This window comes from Heptranchias perlo, chromosome 16, assembly GCF_035084215.1.
Source record: "Heptranchias perlo isolate sHepPer1 chromosome 16, sHepPer1.hap1, whole genome shotgun sequence".
Taxonomy (NCBI): domain Eukaryota; kingdom Metazoa; phylum Chordata; class Chondrichthyes; order Hexanchiformes; family Hexanchidae; genus Heptranchias; species Heptranchias perlo.
Genome location: NC_090340.1, coordinates 7663805 through 7676326, shown reverse-complemented (window position 1 = coordinate 7676326; position 12522 = coordinate 7663805). Strand labels below are relative to the sequence as shown.

Sequence of the window (12522 nt, the reverse complement as noted above, 5' to 3'; positions counted from 1 at the left end):
GATGGGAGAAGCCGGGATGGCTGTGGAGGCAGCAGGCAAAAATCTGAACTGGCTAGTTAGGATGAAGGACGTGGAAAGAGGGAGCAGGTCCAGGGCAAAGGTAGAGCTATAGGTGGGGCTGAGTCAGGATCTGGGCCTAAGTTTTTGAAATGTGAATGGGGCCAGGGATGATAGCTGGAGTGTGATATCTATCATAGGAATAGGAGGATGCTATTCTGCCATTCAATTAAATCATGGCTCATTTGTACCTCAACTCCATTTACCTGCCTTTGATCCATATCCCTTGATATCCTTACCTAACAAAAATCTGACGTTCACAGTCTTGAAATTTTTAATTGACTCCCAGCATCCACAGCCTTTTGGGGGTGGGAGTTCCAGATTTCTGCTACTCTTTGTGTGAAAAATTGTTTCCTGATTTCCCTCCTAAATGGCCTAGCTCTAATTCTAATATTATGCCCTCTCGTTCTGGATTCTCCTATCAGAGAAAATAGTTTCTCTGCATCTACCCTATCAAATCCTTTTAACATTTTAAACACTTCGATCAAATCACCCCTCAATCTTCTGTCTCATGGCAATATAAATAAGTTTATGTAACCTGTCCTAATAATTTAACCCTTTAAGTTCTGGTGTCATTCTGGTGAATCAGCGCTGTGCCCCCTCCAAGGCCAGTATAGCCTTCCTGAGTGTGATGCCCAAAACAGTACTCCAGATGGGATCTGCCCAAGGCTCTATACAACTGAAGCATAATTTCCTCTGCTTTCTATTCAATCTCCCTTCAGGTAAGGGAGTATTCCATTGGCCTTTTTTATTACTTTTTGCACGTGTGCACTAGCTTTTAGTGATTTGAATACCTGGACACCCTAATCTCTCTGCTCCTCCACAGTTCCTCGACTTTCGCCATTATGAAAATATTCCGATTTGTCTTTCTTGCCATCCAAAGTGGAGGACCTCACACTTCCCCACATTGAACTCCATCTGCCAGAGTTTTGCCCGCACACTTAATCTGTCTATGTCCCTTTGTAACTTCCTGCTCCCATTTGCACAACTTACTGTGCCTCCTGACTTGGTGTCATCTGGATATACAACTCTCTATTCCTTCATCCAAGTCATTGATTTCTAAGGTGAAAAGCTGAGGCCCCAGTACAGATCCTGGAGGAACACCACATGTCACATCCCACCAATCAATCTCTTTAGTAGAAAGTACATTCTCTTTATCCCTACTCTCTGGCTTCTACCTCCCAACCAATTACCAACCCATGCTTTTATTTTTTCTAATAATCCCTTGTACGGAACCTTATCAAATGCCTTCTGGAAGTCCATATAGACAACAACACTCCTCTATCCACCCATGCTAGTGACCTCCTCAAAAATTCAACTAGATTAGTCACACATGATCTACACTTCACAAATCCATGCGTACTCTCTATGATTTTGTTCAAGTGCTCAGTAATTCTGTCCCTGATGTCAGCAATGATGTGCCATTATTAATATATTACTGGTGGATCTCCTGTGGTGTAAGGGGATACAGCACACCATAATAACCATGGTGTTATCCCAAGAAATGCACAATGTATTATTGGGGCCACCGGTTTATGGTGGTTTTCAGGGATTTTTATTAGTGCTTGGGGATTGAATTTTGTGACTGTTAATTTTTGTGAAAACTGTAAATCATTAATTCCTATAGTCCCAAATGATTCTCGATATTACAGTAATATATTCCTTTACCCCTGCATTTAGTTTTTGTCCCTTACCTTTCTTAAATAGCTATGGGTACACAGAAAGATGTAGCGGGGAAGGGTATTATTTTGATTGGTTGATTTTCTCCCTCTTCCTCCACAGCCTCAGGGGCATTAAGTACAATTAAGCACAAGCCTCACCATCACCTCAGCTGAGACCAGCTAACAGCAGATCCAAAACTGAACCTGGGACCTTCTGTCTGTATGGCTCACTTACTTCTACAAACTGAACTACCACTGGGGCTACTGGGCGTCTGCACGAACAAACACTTGTTGACTAATTTGAATTTCGACCATTAGCTGATGTTTTGTGAGAAATGTATGAATAATGTCTGGTGCTGGATTTCCTGATATTTGGTGCATAATAGTCTAAATTCAAATTAGTCAACAAGTATTTGTTCATGAAGACACCCAGTAGCCCCAGTGATAGTTCAGTTTGTAGAAGTAAGTACAGACCAGGAGGTTCCAGGTTCGATTTCAGATCTGCTGTTAGCTGATCTCACCTGAGGTGGTGGTGAGGCAGTACAATTGTAGTTAATGCTCCTGGGGCTGTGGGGGAAAAGGGAGAAAATTAACCAAGCCAGAAAACCTAATTGTCTGTTGAAATTGAACCTGCCGATTACTTTATCAACTCGGTTTCAGAATTTGCTTTCAAATGTCGGTAAAGTCTTTTCTGACTACTTGATGAGTAAACCACCTTCTGCCATTGCATTATGCAGATGCAGTCATTAAATCATTTGAAAAAAATCAATCAACTGTTTACTAGAGTGAAAAAGAAAATGTAGGAAATCTGAAATAAATTACAAGAATGCACAGGTCAGTCAGCATCTGAAAGAGAAGAGGGGTTAGCATTTTGGGTGGGTGAAAGGTCCCACCCAGGTGAGTCAACATCTCTTTTTCTTTCGGATGCTGACTAACCTGTTGTATATTTCCAGCCTTTCCTGTTTTTATTTCTATTAATCGACATGAGAGTAAATTTATGAATAATAGAAGTTGTGGAATTTCTGGGAGAGTCAGGGTCCATGTTGGGGAGATGAGCTTTGTGATCTACACCACAGCTGATCTGGATATCTCTCTTCAGATTCTTTTCAGACTTGCTGAATGAGGAAGAGGAGGAGACTGACCGTTTTTTGGAGGAGTGCGCTGGAGATCCCACTCTACGCGAACGCATTTCCATCCTATCCCATACCTTCCAGAATCGCCGCCAAGTCATGCAGGATGACAGGATGCTGTTGTCTGATAACATTATCATCACTGAACCAGTGGTTAGTGCTTAGAATGGATTGCAGAGATACTTATGCCTTTGGTGGCAGTGGCGTAGATATGATCTCATTTGTACTTTAGAGGTGAATTGTTTTGTTTCCCTAACTGGAAGCATATGTAATGTGCTGGGTAACCTAATTTTTTTTTTAATTACTTTTTTGTAATCAATTTTGTGCTAATCAAAGTGAGGGATGTTAGTGCTGGGGAACAGAACACTTTCCATTTCAGGCACCCAGTGTCAGCATCCAGCACTCTCGGGTACAGCACTTTTAGATGCAGAGTACAGCTCGCACTACTCTGCCCGAGCAATGTGCCTCAGCCATACCCTGAGAAGAGTTTCTACCACTGCACAGGATGACATTTTTCCATTTCCCACACTAGCCATCCTCTGAGCGAGATCGAGAATTTACTGCCAACTGGTGCTAAATTAATAGCCTGTTTATACCATACCTGTAGTTTACTTGCTCTCCATTGTATCATGGTTTCTCAGATGTCAGGTGTTAACTTCAGTGAATGACTCATAACTGTAGGCAATGTGGGCAGAAAATGTCTGGAGCAGAGATTCTAGTAGCTTCCTAAGAGAGACAAGGAGTCATTTGACGAGTTTGTGATCCTGACGGGTGAGGCAGAGCGCTGGGAGTACAAGCCTGGTAAATTCACCCTGTAGTGTTGTGAGAAACCTTGTGGTACGTGTTTATGAGTGTGCGCGCTTGCGCGCCTGGTTTATTGTACTTAAAACCAATAACTATTTCTTGCATTGAAGACCGAGAGCAAGTGTCACCATCAGGACCCCATCCATTGTGTCGTGTGGCACTACCACCGTGCTAAGTGGGATACATTGAGAACAAATTTAGCAGATCAAAACTGGGCATCCATGAGGCACTGCGGGTCATCAGCAGCAGCAGAATTGTATTCCAACACAATCTGTAACCTCATGGCCCATCATATCCCTCACTCTTCCATCGCCATCAAGCCAAAAATCCGGTGAAGCTACAACACAGGACTATATGCATGCTAAACAGCAAAAGCAACATGCTATAGACAGAGCTAAACGATCCCACATCCAATGGATCAGGTCAAAGCTCTGCAACCCTGCCATATCCAGTCATGAATGATGGTAGACAGTTAAGCAACTAATGGGAGGAAGAGGCTCCATGAACATCCCCATCCTCAATGATGGTGAAGCCCAGCACCTGAGAGCAAAGGACAAGGCTGAAGTGTTTGCAGCTATCTTCAACCAGAAGATGCAGTGTTATGGGGAAAGAGCAGGGGAATGGGACTAACTGGATTGTTCTTACAAAGAGCCGGCACTGACTGGATGGACCGAATGGTCTCCTTCTGTGCTGTAACCATTCTACGGTAAGTGCGGAGTGGATGATCCTTCTCAGCCTCCTCCTGAAGTCCCACCTTAACAGAAGTCAGTCTTCAGCCAATTTGATTCACTCCACGTGACATCAAGAAATAGCTGATCGCACTGGACACAACAAAGTGAGTATAGAAATAGGAGGATGGATCAGATGAATGCGTGGCTGGAGAGATGGTGCAGGAGGGAGTGCTTTAGATTCCTGGGGCATTGGGACCAGTTCTGGGGGAGGTGGGACCTATACAAGTGGATGGGTTGCACCTCAACAGGGCCGGGACCAATATCCTTGCAGGGAGGTTTGCTAGTGCTGTTGGGGAGGGTTTAAACTAACTTGGCAGGGGGGTGGGAACCTGAGAGGACACTTAGAAGGGAGAGTAACAAAGCTGGAAGTGGAAGGCAGAAAAGTAGTAAGTGAAATTGGAAGGCAGCGAAAACAAAGGCCAGCAGCAAATAAGGTCAAAATAGGAAAAAATGTTAAAAAGGCAAAGTTAAAGGCACTTTATCTGAATGTACGCAGCATTCGCAACAAGGTAGATGAGTTGACGGCACAAATAGAAGTAAATGGGTATGATGTAATTGCCATTACGGAGACGTGGCTGCAGGGTGACCAAGGATATTCGACATTTAGGAAGGACAGGCAAAAAGGAAAAGGAGGTGGGGTAGCGCTGTTAATAAAGAATGAGATCAGTACAATAGTGAGAAAGGATCTTGGCTCAGAAGATCAAGATGTAGAATCAGTTTGGATGGAGCTAAGAAACAGCAAGGGGCAGAAAACATTGATGGGAGTTGTTTGTAGGCCACCGAACAGTAGTGGTAGTGTAGGGCACGGTATAAAGCAGGAAATTAGAAGTGCATGTAACAAGGGTAATACAGTAATCAAGGGGGACTTCAATCTATATATATATTGGGCAAACCAAATTAGCACTAATACTGTTAAGGACGAATTCCTGGAATGTATACGAGATGGTTTTCTAGATCTGTATGTTGAGCAACCAACGAGGGAACAGTACTGTTTTAGATCTAGTATTGTGCAATGAGAAAGGGTTAATTAATAATCTTGTTGTAAAGAAGCCCTTAGGGAAGAGTGACCGTAATATGGTAGAATTCTTCATTAAGTTTGAAAGTGATGTAGTTCAATCCAAAACTGGGGTCTTAAATCTAAACAAAGGAAACTACGAAGGTATGAGGTGCAAGTTGGCTATGGTTGATTGGGGAACTACATTAAAAGGTATGATGGTAGACAGGCAATGGCTAGCATTTAAAGAATTAATACATAATTTGCAACAAATATGTATTCCTTTAAGACACAAAAAACCAACAGGAAAAGTGGTCCAACTGTGGCTAATAAGAGAAATTAAAGATAGTATTAAATCAAAGGAAGAGGCAAATAAAGTTGCCAGAAAAAGCAGTAAGCCTGAGGATTGGGAGCATTTTAGAATTCAACAAAGGAGGACCAATAAATTGATAAAGGGAAAATAGAATATGAGAGTAAACTAGCGAGAAACATAAAAACGGACTGTAAAAGCTTCTATAGGTATGTAAAAAGGAAAAGACTGGCGAAGGTAAATGTGGGTTCTTTACAGACATAGATGGGAGAATTTATAATGGGGAAGTACAAACAAGTACTTTGTGTCTGTCTTCATGGAAGAAGACACAAAAAACCTCCCAGAAATACTAGAGAAACAAGCGTCTGGCGAGAATGAGGAACTGAAAGAAATTAGTATTCGTAAAAAAAAGTACTAGAGAAATTAATGGGACTGAAAGTCGATAAATCCCAAGGACCTGATGATCTACATCCCAGGGTTTTGAAAGAGGTGGCTATAGAGATAGTGGATGCATTGGTTGTCATCTTCCAAAATTCTATAGATTCTGGAATGGTTTCTGCAGATTGGAGGGTAGCAAATGTAACCCCACTATTTAAGAAAGGAGGGAGAGAGAAAACAGGGAACTACAGACCTGTTAGCCTGACATCAGTAGTAGGGAAAATGCTAGAATCTATTATAAAGGATGTAATAACAGGACACTTAGAAAATAATAATAGGATTTGGCAGAGTCAACATGGATTTAAGAAAGGGAAATCATGTTTGACAAACCTATTGGAGTTCTTTGAGGATGTAACTAGTAGAATAGATGAAGGAGAACCAGTGGATGTGGTGTATTTGGATTTTCAGAAGGCTTTCGATAAGGTCCCACACAGGAGGTTAGTGAACAAAGTTAGAGCACATGGAATTGGGGGTAATTTACTGGCATGGATTGAGAACTGATTAACAGATAGAAAACAGAGAGTAGGAATAAACGGGTCTTTTTCAGTTTGGCAGACTGTGACTAGTGGGGTACCTACCGCAGGGATCAGTGCTTGGGCCCCAGCTATTCACAATATATATCAATGATTTGGATGAGGAGACCAAATGTAATATTTCCAAGTTTGCTGATGACACAAAACTAGGTGGGAATGTGTGTTGTGAGGAAGATGCAAAGAGGATTCAAGGGGATATAGACAGGCTAAGTGAGTGGGCTAGAACATGGCAGATGGAATATAATGTGGAAAAATGTGAAGTTATTCACTTTGGTAGGAAAAACAGAAATGCAGAGTATTTTTTAAATGGTGAGAGATTGGGAAATGTTGATATTTAAAAGGATCTGGGTGTCCTTGTACACGAGTCACTGAAAGCTAACGTGCAGGTGCAGCAAGTAATTAGGAAGGCAAATGGTATGTTGGCCTTCATTGCAAGAAGATTTGAGTAGAGGAGTAAAGATGTTTTACTGCAATTATATAGGGCCTTGGTGAGACCGCACCTGAAGTGTTGTGTACAACTTTAGTCTCCTTACCTAATAAAGGATATACTTTCCATAGAGGGAGTGCAACAAAGGTTTACCAGACTGATTCCTGGGATGACGGGATTGTCGAATGAGGAGAGATTGAGTAGACTAGGCCTTTATTCTCTAGAGTTTAGAAGAATGAGAGGTGATCTCATTGAAACAGACAAAATTCTTACAGGGCTCGACAGGGTAGATGCAAGGAGGATGTTTCCCCTGGCTGGGGAGTCTAGAACCAGTGGTCACAGTCTCAGAATAAGAGGTAGGTCATTTAGGACTGAGATGAGGAGAAATTTCTTCACTCAGAGGGTGTTGAATCTTTGGAATTCTCTACCCCAGAGAGCTGTGTAGATTCAGTCATTGAGTACATTCAAAACAGAGATCGATAGATTTCTAGATATTAAAGGCATCAAGGGATATGGGGATGGCGCCAGGAAAATGGCGTTGAGGTAGAAGATCAGCCATGATCTTGTTGAATGGCGGAGCAGGCTCGAGGGGGCGTATGGCCTACTCCTGCTCCTACTTCTTATATTCTTATGTTCTTAAAGGCTATGGGCTCCGAAAACATCCTGAAGACCTGTACTCCAGAATTAGCCGAGCCCTTAGCTAAACTGTCCCAGCACATCTACTACGCTGGCATCATCCACCAATGTGGAAAATTGCCCAGGTATATCATGTCCACAAATGTGGGAGAAATCCAACCCGGCCAATTACTACGCTATCAGCCTATTCCCAATCATCAGCAAAGTGATGGAAGGAGTCGTCGACAGTGCTATCAAGCGGCACTTACTCACCAATAACCTGCTCACTGATGCTCAGTTTGAGTTCCATCGAGACCACTTGGTTCCAGACCTCATTATAGGCTTGGTCCAAACATGGACACAAGTTGATTTCCAGAGGTGAGGTGAGGCATCAACTTGCAACGTTTCACTGTAACTCCAATTACTAGAACATCTCACATACTCTCGTCTTATGTTGTCAACCTTGTTTCTATTGTTGCTGCCTGCCATCTGTCATCTAATTGGAGGAGCAAACTGTTCTTGTTCTATTTATTTACCCATCCATCATCCAAATGTCACTACCAATGCTGAGAATTTGAGCAACTTTACTTGAACTGGCAGTAGTGAAAGAATGGAAGATAATGTTGTTAAGGTTGAAGAAAAAGAGTCTTTCTCGGTGGGGGTAGTGACTGTGACATTGTTCATATGTTGTGGAATAATAGCTGGCACTATAATAAGGTCACTGTAGAAATGCAAAGATGGAGCTCTCCCTAAGGCCCAGTGGGAAAGGAACAGCCAAAAATACTACTGAGCCATTCAGACAATAAGATCTATAGTGTGAGATAGCTGAGGAGGGAGATAAAAGATTATGGGGCTCCTACTCCTGATTGCTATCCAGTGAATGTTGCTGAAAAGAGCGTGCATATGGATGTTGGGTGAGGACAGGACTGGGGTCGGGCTGTGATGCCCTCCACAGTAAACTTGCCTGCAATCGGTCATTGTCTGTGCTCACTTGGGTGAGGCACTGTGGGACTGCCAGCACTCTTGGAGCCAGAACCTTGCAACAGACAGTACCTTCAGGATAGAGAGAAGGAGAAACATTTTGAGTAGGGGAATGTGGTAGTTGTAGTATATTGGCACAGCTTCCAAAGACAGTTCTGTAGAGAGGGTCAATGGTACACAAGTCCAAACTAAGTCTATGGGTGACCTTAATTGGGGTGAGGTTATAAATTGGAATTGGAATCTAACCCGGAGTTGCTAAGGGCCAATTGTAGCACCCCTATGACACCCCAGCTAAGATCAGCTTGCTTTTCAGACTGGTAATCAAATGGAACCTTAGTTACAACACTACCGTTACCAGCTGAACATAATGAAGAGCCATTTTCTGAGCTTCATAAAAAAATAAGTAAGGACTCGATAAATTGAACCAGAGTACAAGTAAGCAAAATACTGACACATTGCCTATGACATGTTCCTTGCTGACCTGTGGTTTTGGCACAGCTCCAAAGACATCTCTTTAGAGAGAGTGCACAGCACAGAGGCTCACACTACAATCGTAGTGTGTGGATAGTGGGACAGTGGGTGTTGTGTGCTAGTGTTGGACTCATCTGATATTTTCAGCCTTGTTCTCCTGGTTAGCATCTAGTGACTCCTGCCAGGTGAGAACAGGATCAGGCTTGCCTGCTGTGCCACCCTGCCTTCTCCCACAGCCAAACAGCCCACAACACTCACGTGAAGATTGGATAGTTCGGTGTGGAATTAGAGGGTGCCCAGTGCCTATGGAACCACAACCAGCAAAGTTCAATGCCTCCAGGAAAAGAGGGGAGCAAATTAACAAAAAAAACATTCAACATTACTTACCAAAAATAAAAATCCAATCATTCACAAAATGTGTTGCTCCCATTTACTTAGCCTCGATATACTGAATGAATCTATTTTTCTGTCTGCAGGGGATTAACTGCTGTTTATTTAACTATGCATTGGAAGCAGTGAGTGAAAGGGTTGGTAAACTATACTACAGATTAAAATCACACTTTCAACATCCAGGCCGTTTAATCAGATTTTTCTAATTTAATCTTCTTTGACAAATCATAACTGAGTTTCTATAATTGGCTAAAATAAATAGTATTTTTAAAAATGTTGAGTGTTAACACAGATCAATGTGGTGATGGTGAGCAGCGAATCCAATGAGTGGTTGAGGGAGGGGAGTTTTAATACTGCAGCAACAGTGGCAACTCGAAGAGTGAAATGGAAGTACATGGATCTGCAGAGACAGGAAAAGCGAAAGAAGAGAAACTTTTCCTGCTCCTTCTTTTCTTCCCTTATCCCATCTCTCCTGAAGGCAATGCTGGGTGCAGGGGATGCCAGTGTTTCCCTGGCATCTAACACTGCTAAAGGCTGGGATGGGGGGTGGCATTTAAGCTTTAAAAGGACCGTTTCTTGAAAGCAATCTGACTGCTTTCAGGAGCTGACCTCAAAGCGACAGAGGCAGCAACAACATTTTGTTTTAGAAGATCTTGGGCTGCTAATGCAGGCGCACTCCACAACGAAACCTCCCTCTCCGCATCCCCAGGTGGGTTGGGCACTCCACTGGCACCATGAATTGTACTGTTGCCAGCCCACAATATGCAAAAGCCTCTGATCTTGGGATTCGGAATGGGATTCAGAGAACAATCCATGGAGTGGGTGGATGTTCTACTTTGCACCAGGTCGGTCCACAAAAGACTTCCCCTAGAATGTTGGTACATTGATATTCAGCACTGAATATCAATGATCCTGTTTTTCAGAAGTTCGAGCAGGAAGTGTATTAATGTTGTGAGGGGGTCACCCACACAAAAGTCTAGAAACTACTGATCTACAAACTGCATTTGCTGTGTATTGGTCCAATTTCCTAAACAATCCAAATCTTCTGAATCTGGTCGTACCGTTCCTCATTATTTACTTTGTTTCCAATTTTTTTCTTATCATCTCTTCATTCAATTGATTTCTATTTATATTAAATCACAGGAGTCCCAAAACTGATCCACCTGTATCAGCTTTCCAGCGTTCCCCTTTTGGCTACCCTCTATTTTGTGTGTTTTGGGGAGAGGGGTTCAGTGAATTTTGTACTCAAGATCTTTGAATTGGAAATGGAACACTTCCTATTTGGGTGTTCAGTGTCGGCATCACGAAGAGTGCTACATTTTCTGCGTCCCACCAGCTGTGCTCTGAAAGAGATTTGCCAGTTCATGCCAATTTGTTGGCTCATACCCTTTGTTGCAATTTTGGGTCTTTATAGAAGTGTTCGTTTACTCAACAATCGAACAGTAATTCCCATTGGTGGAATTTGTGCCACATGACCCGAAAGCTATACTTCTCCTAAAATCTACCTTCAGCACGGTGCAACCTGGAGGATTAATAATGACCCCATATGTAAATGAGCGGCTTAACGCCAGTTTTCGGTCCCCTCAAAGAAATTAGGCAGCGATGACCTGTGCAGGCATTGGACCCACCCCACTTAGGATTCTTCAGCGGCCATTAAACAGCAGCTGCCAACTAAAGGTCAGTTCTTTCAACAAAAGTCTTTTAAAACCTTCCTATGGAGCCAAGAAGACCAGGAGTGTTCCCCCGATTCCTCAGTCACTACGTTCTCAAACCCCCTCCCCCACCCCCTCACCAACCCCCACATCAGGACTTAACCTCTGGGCCACTCCAGCGAGGCAGGTGTCTGGATATTCATCTAAGTAAATGTGTGAGCTGCCTGTGGAGGCATAACAGGCACCGGCAACTCGCGCAGAGGTAAGTGGAGTAGTGGTGGGGTGGGGGAAGAGAGTCGAGATCCCAGAGAGTGAGGGGTGGGGGTGTTGCATCGTCAGAGTTTGTGTGGAGGACAGGATCGGGCTCATCTATAATATCTTCCACAGCCAGATAGCCTGACAACACTCATTGTAAAGGTTCTTATGTTATGATTAATGGCCACATGGGTCCGGTACAGGAGGATGACTTATATCTGTGGAACTGTATGCAGCAAGGGGTCAAAGCTTTCAGGAAAGGAAGGCAGAAGAGAAAGCTGAACAGGAAAATTTGGAGGAAACAAAGGAAACTCCCACAGTGATTCAAAGTGTATGGTGCTGAGTCGTGGAGACTAGAAATGTCTCAGTGTGTGGCCTGTCTCTGAGTCCATAGTATCACGGTATCATAGTAGGTACAGTACAGGAGGAGGCCATTCGGCCCATCATGCCTGTGCTTGCTCTTTGAAAGGGCTATCTATTTAGTCCCATTCCCCAGCTCTTTCCCCATAGCCCTGTAATTTTTTTCTCTTCGAGTATTTTGAAAGTTACAATTGAATCTGTTTCCACCACCCTTTCAGGCAGTGCATTCCAGATCATTTCAACTCGTTGCATAAAAAAATGTTTCCTCATGTTGCCTCTGGCCCTTTTGCCGATTACCTTTAATCTGTGTCCTCTGGTTAGCGACCCTTCTGCCACTGGAAACGGTTTCTCCTTATTTACTCTATGAAAACCATTTATGATTTTGAACACCTCTATCAAATCTCCCCTTAACCTTTTCTGTTCTAGGAAGAACAATCCCAGCTTCTCCAGACTCTCCGCATAACTGAAGTCCTTCATCCCTGGTACCATTCGAGTAAATCTCTTCTGCATCCTCTCCACGGCCTTGATAGCCTTACTAAAGTGTGGTGCCCAGAATTGAACGTAATACCCCAGATGCGGTCTATGCAATGTTTTATAAAGATTTAGCATTGCTTTTGTACTTAATGCCTCTATTAGTAAATAAGCTCCATCATGGCTTTCAAAAAGGCATTGGATAAATACTTGAAGGGAAAAAATTTGCAGGGCTACGGGGA

The 12522-nt window shown here is 43.0% G+C and overlaps 1 protein-coding gene across 1 annotated transcript in view; it reads left to right on the top strand.

Annotated features, from left to right (window-relative positions):
• The window catches only part of hydin (HYDIN axonemal central pair apparatus protein), a 1099250-nt gene that overhangs the window by 220243 nt on the left and 866485 nt on the right, over positions 1-12522 (top strand). The window contains exon 10 of the mRNA XM_067997614.1: positions 2818-3001. Within this exon, the coding sequence (XP_067853715.1) occupies positions 2818-3001 (184 nt within the window). The remainder of the gene's footprint in view (positions 1-2817; positions 3002-12522) is intronic.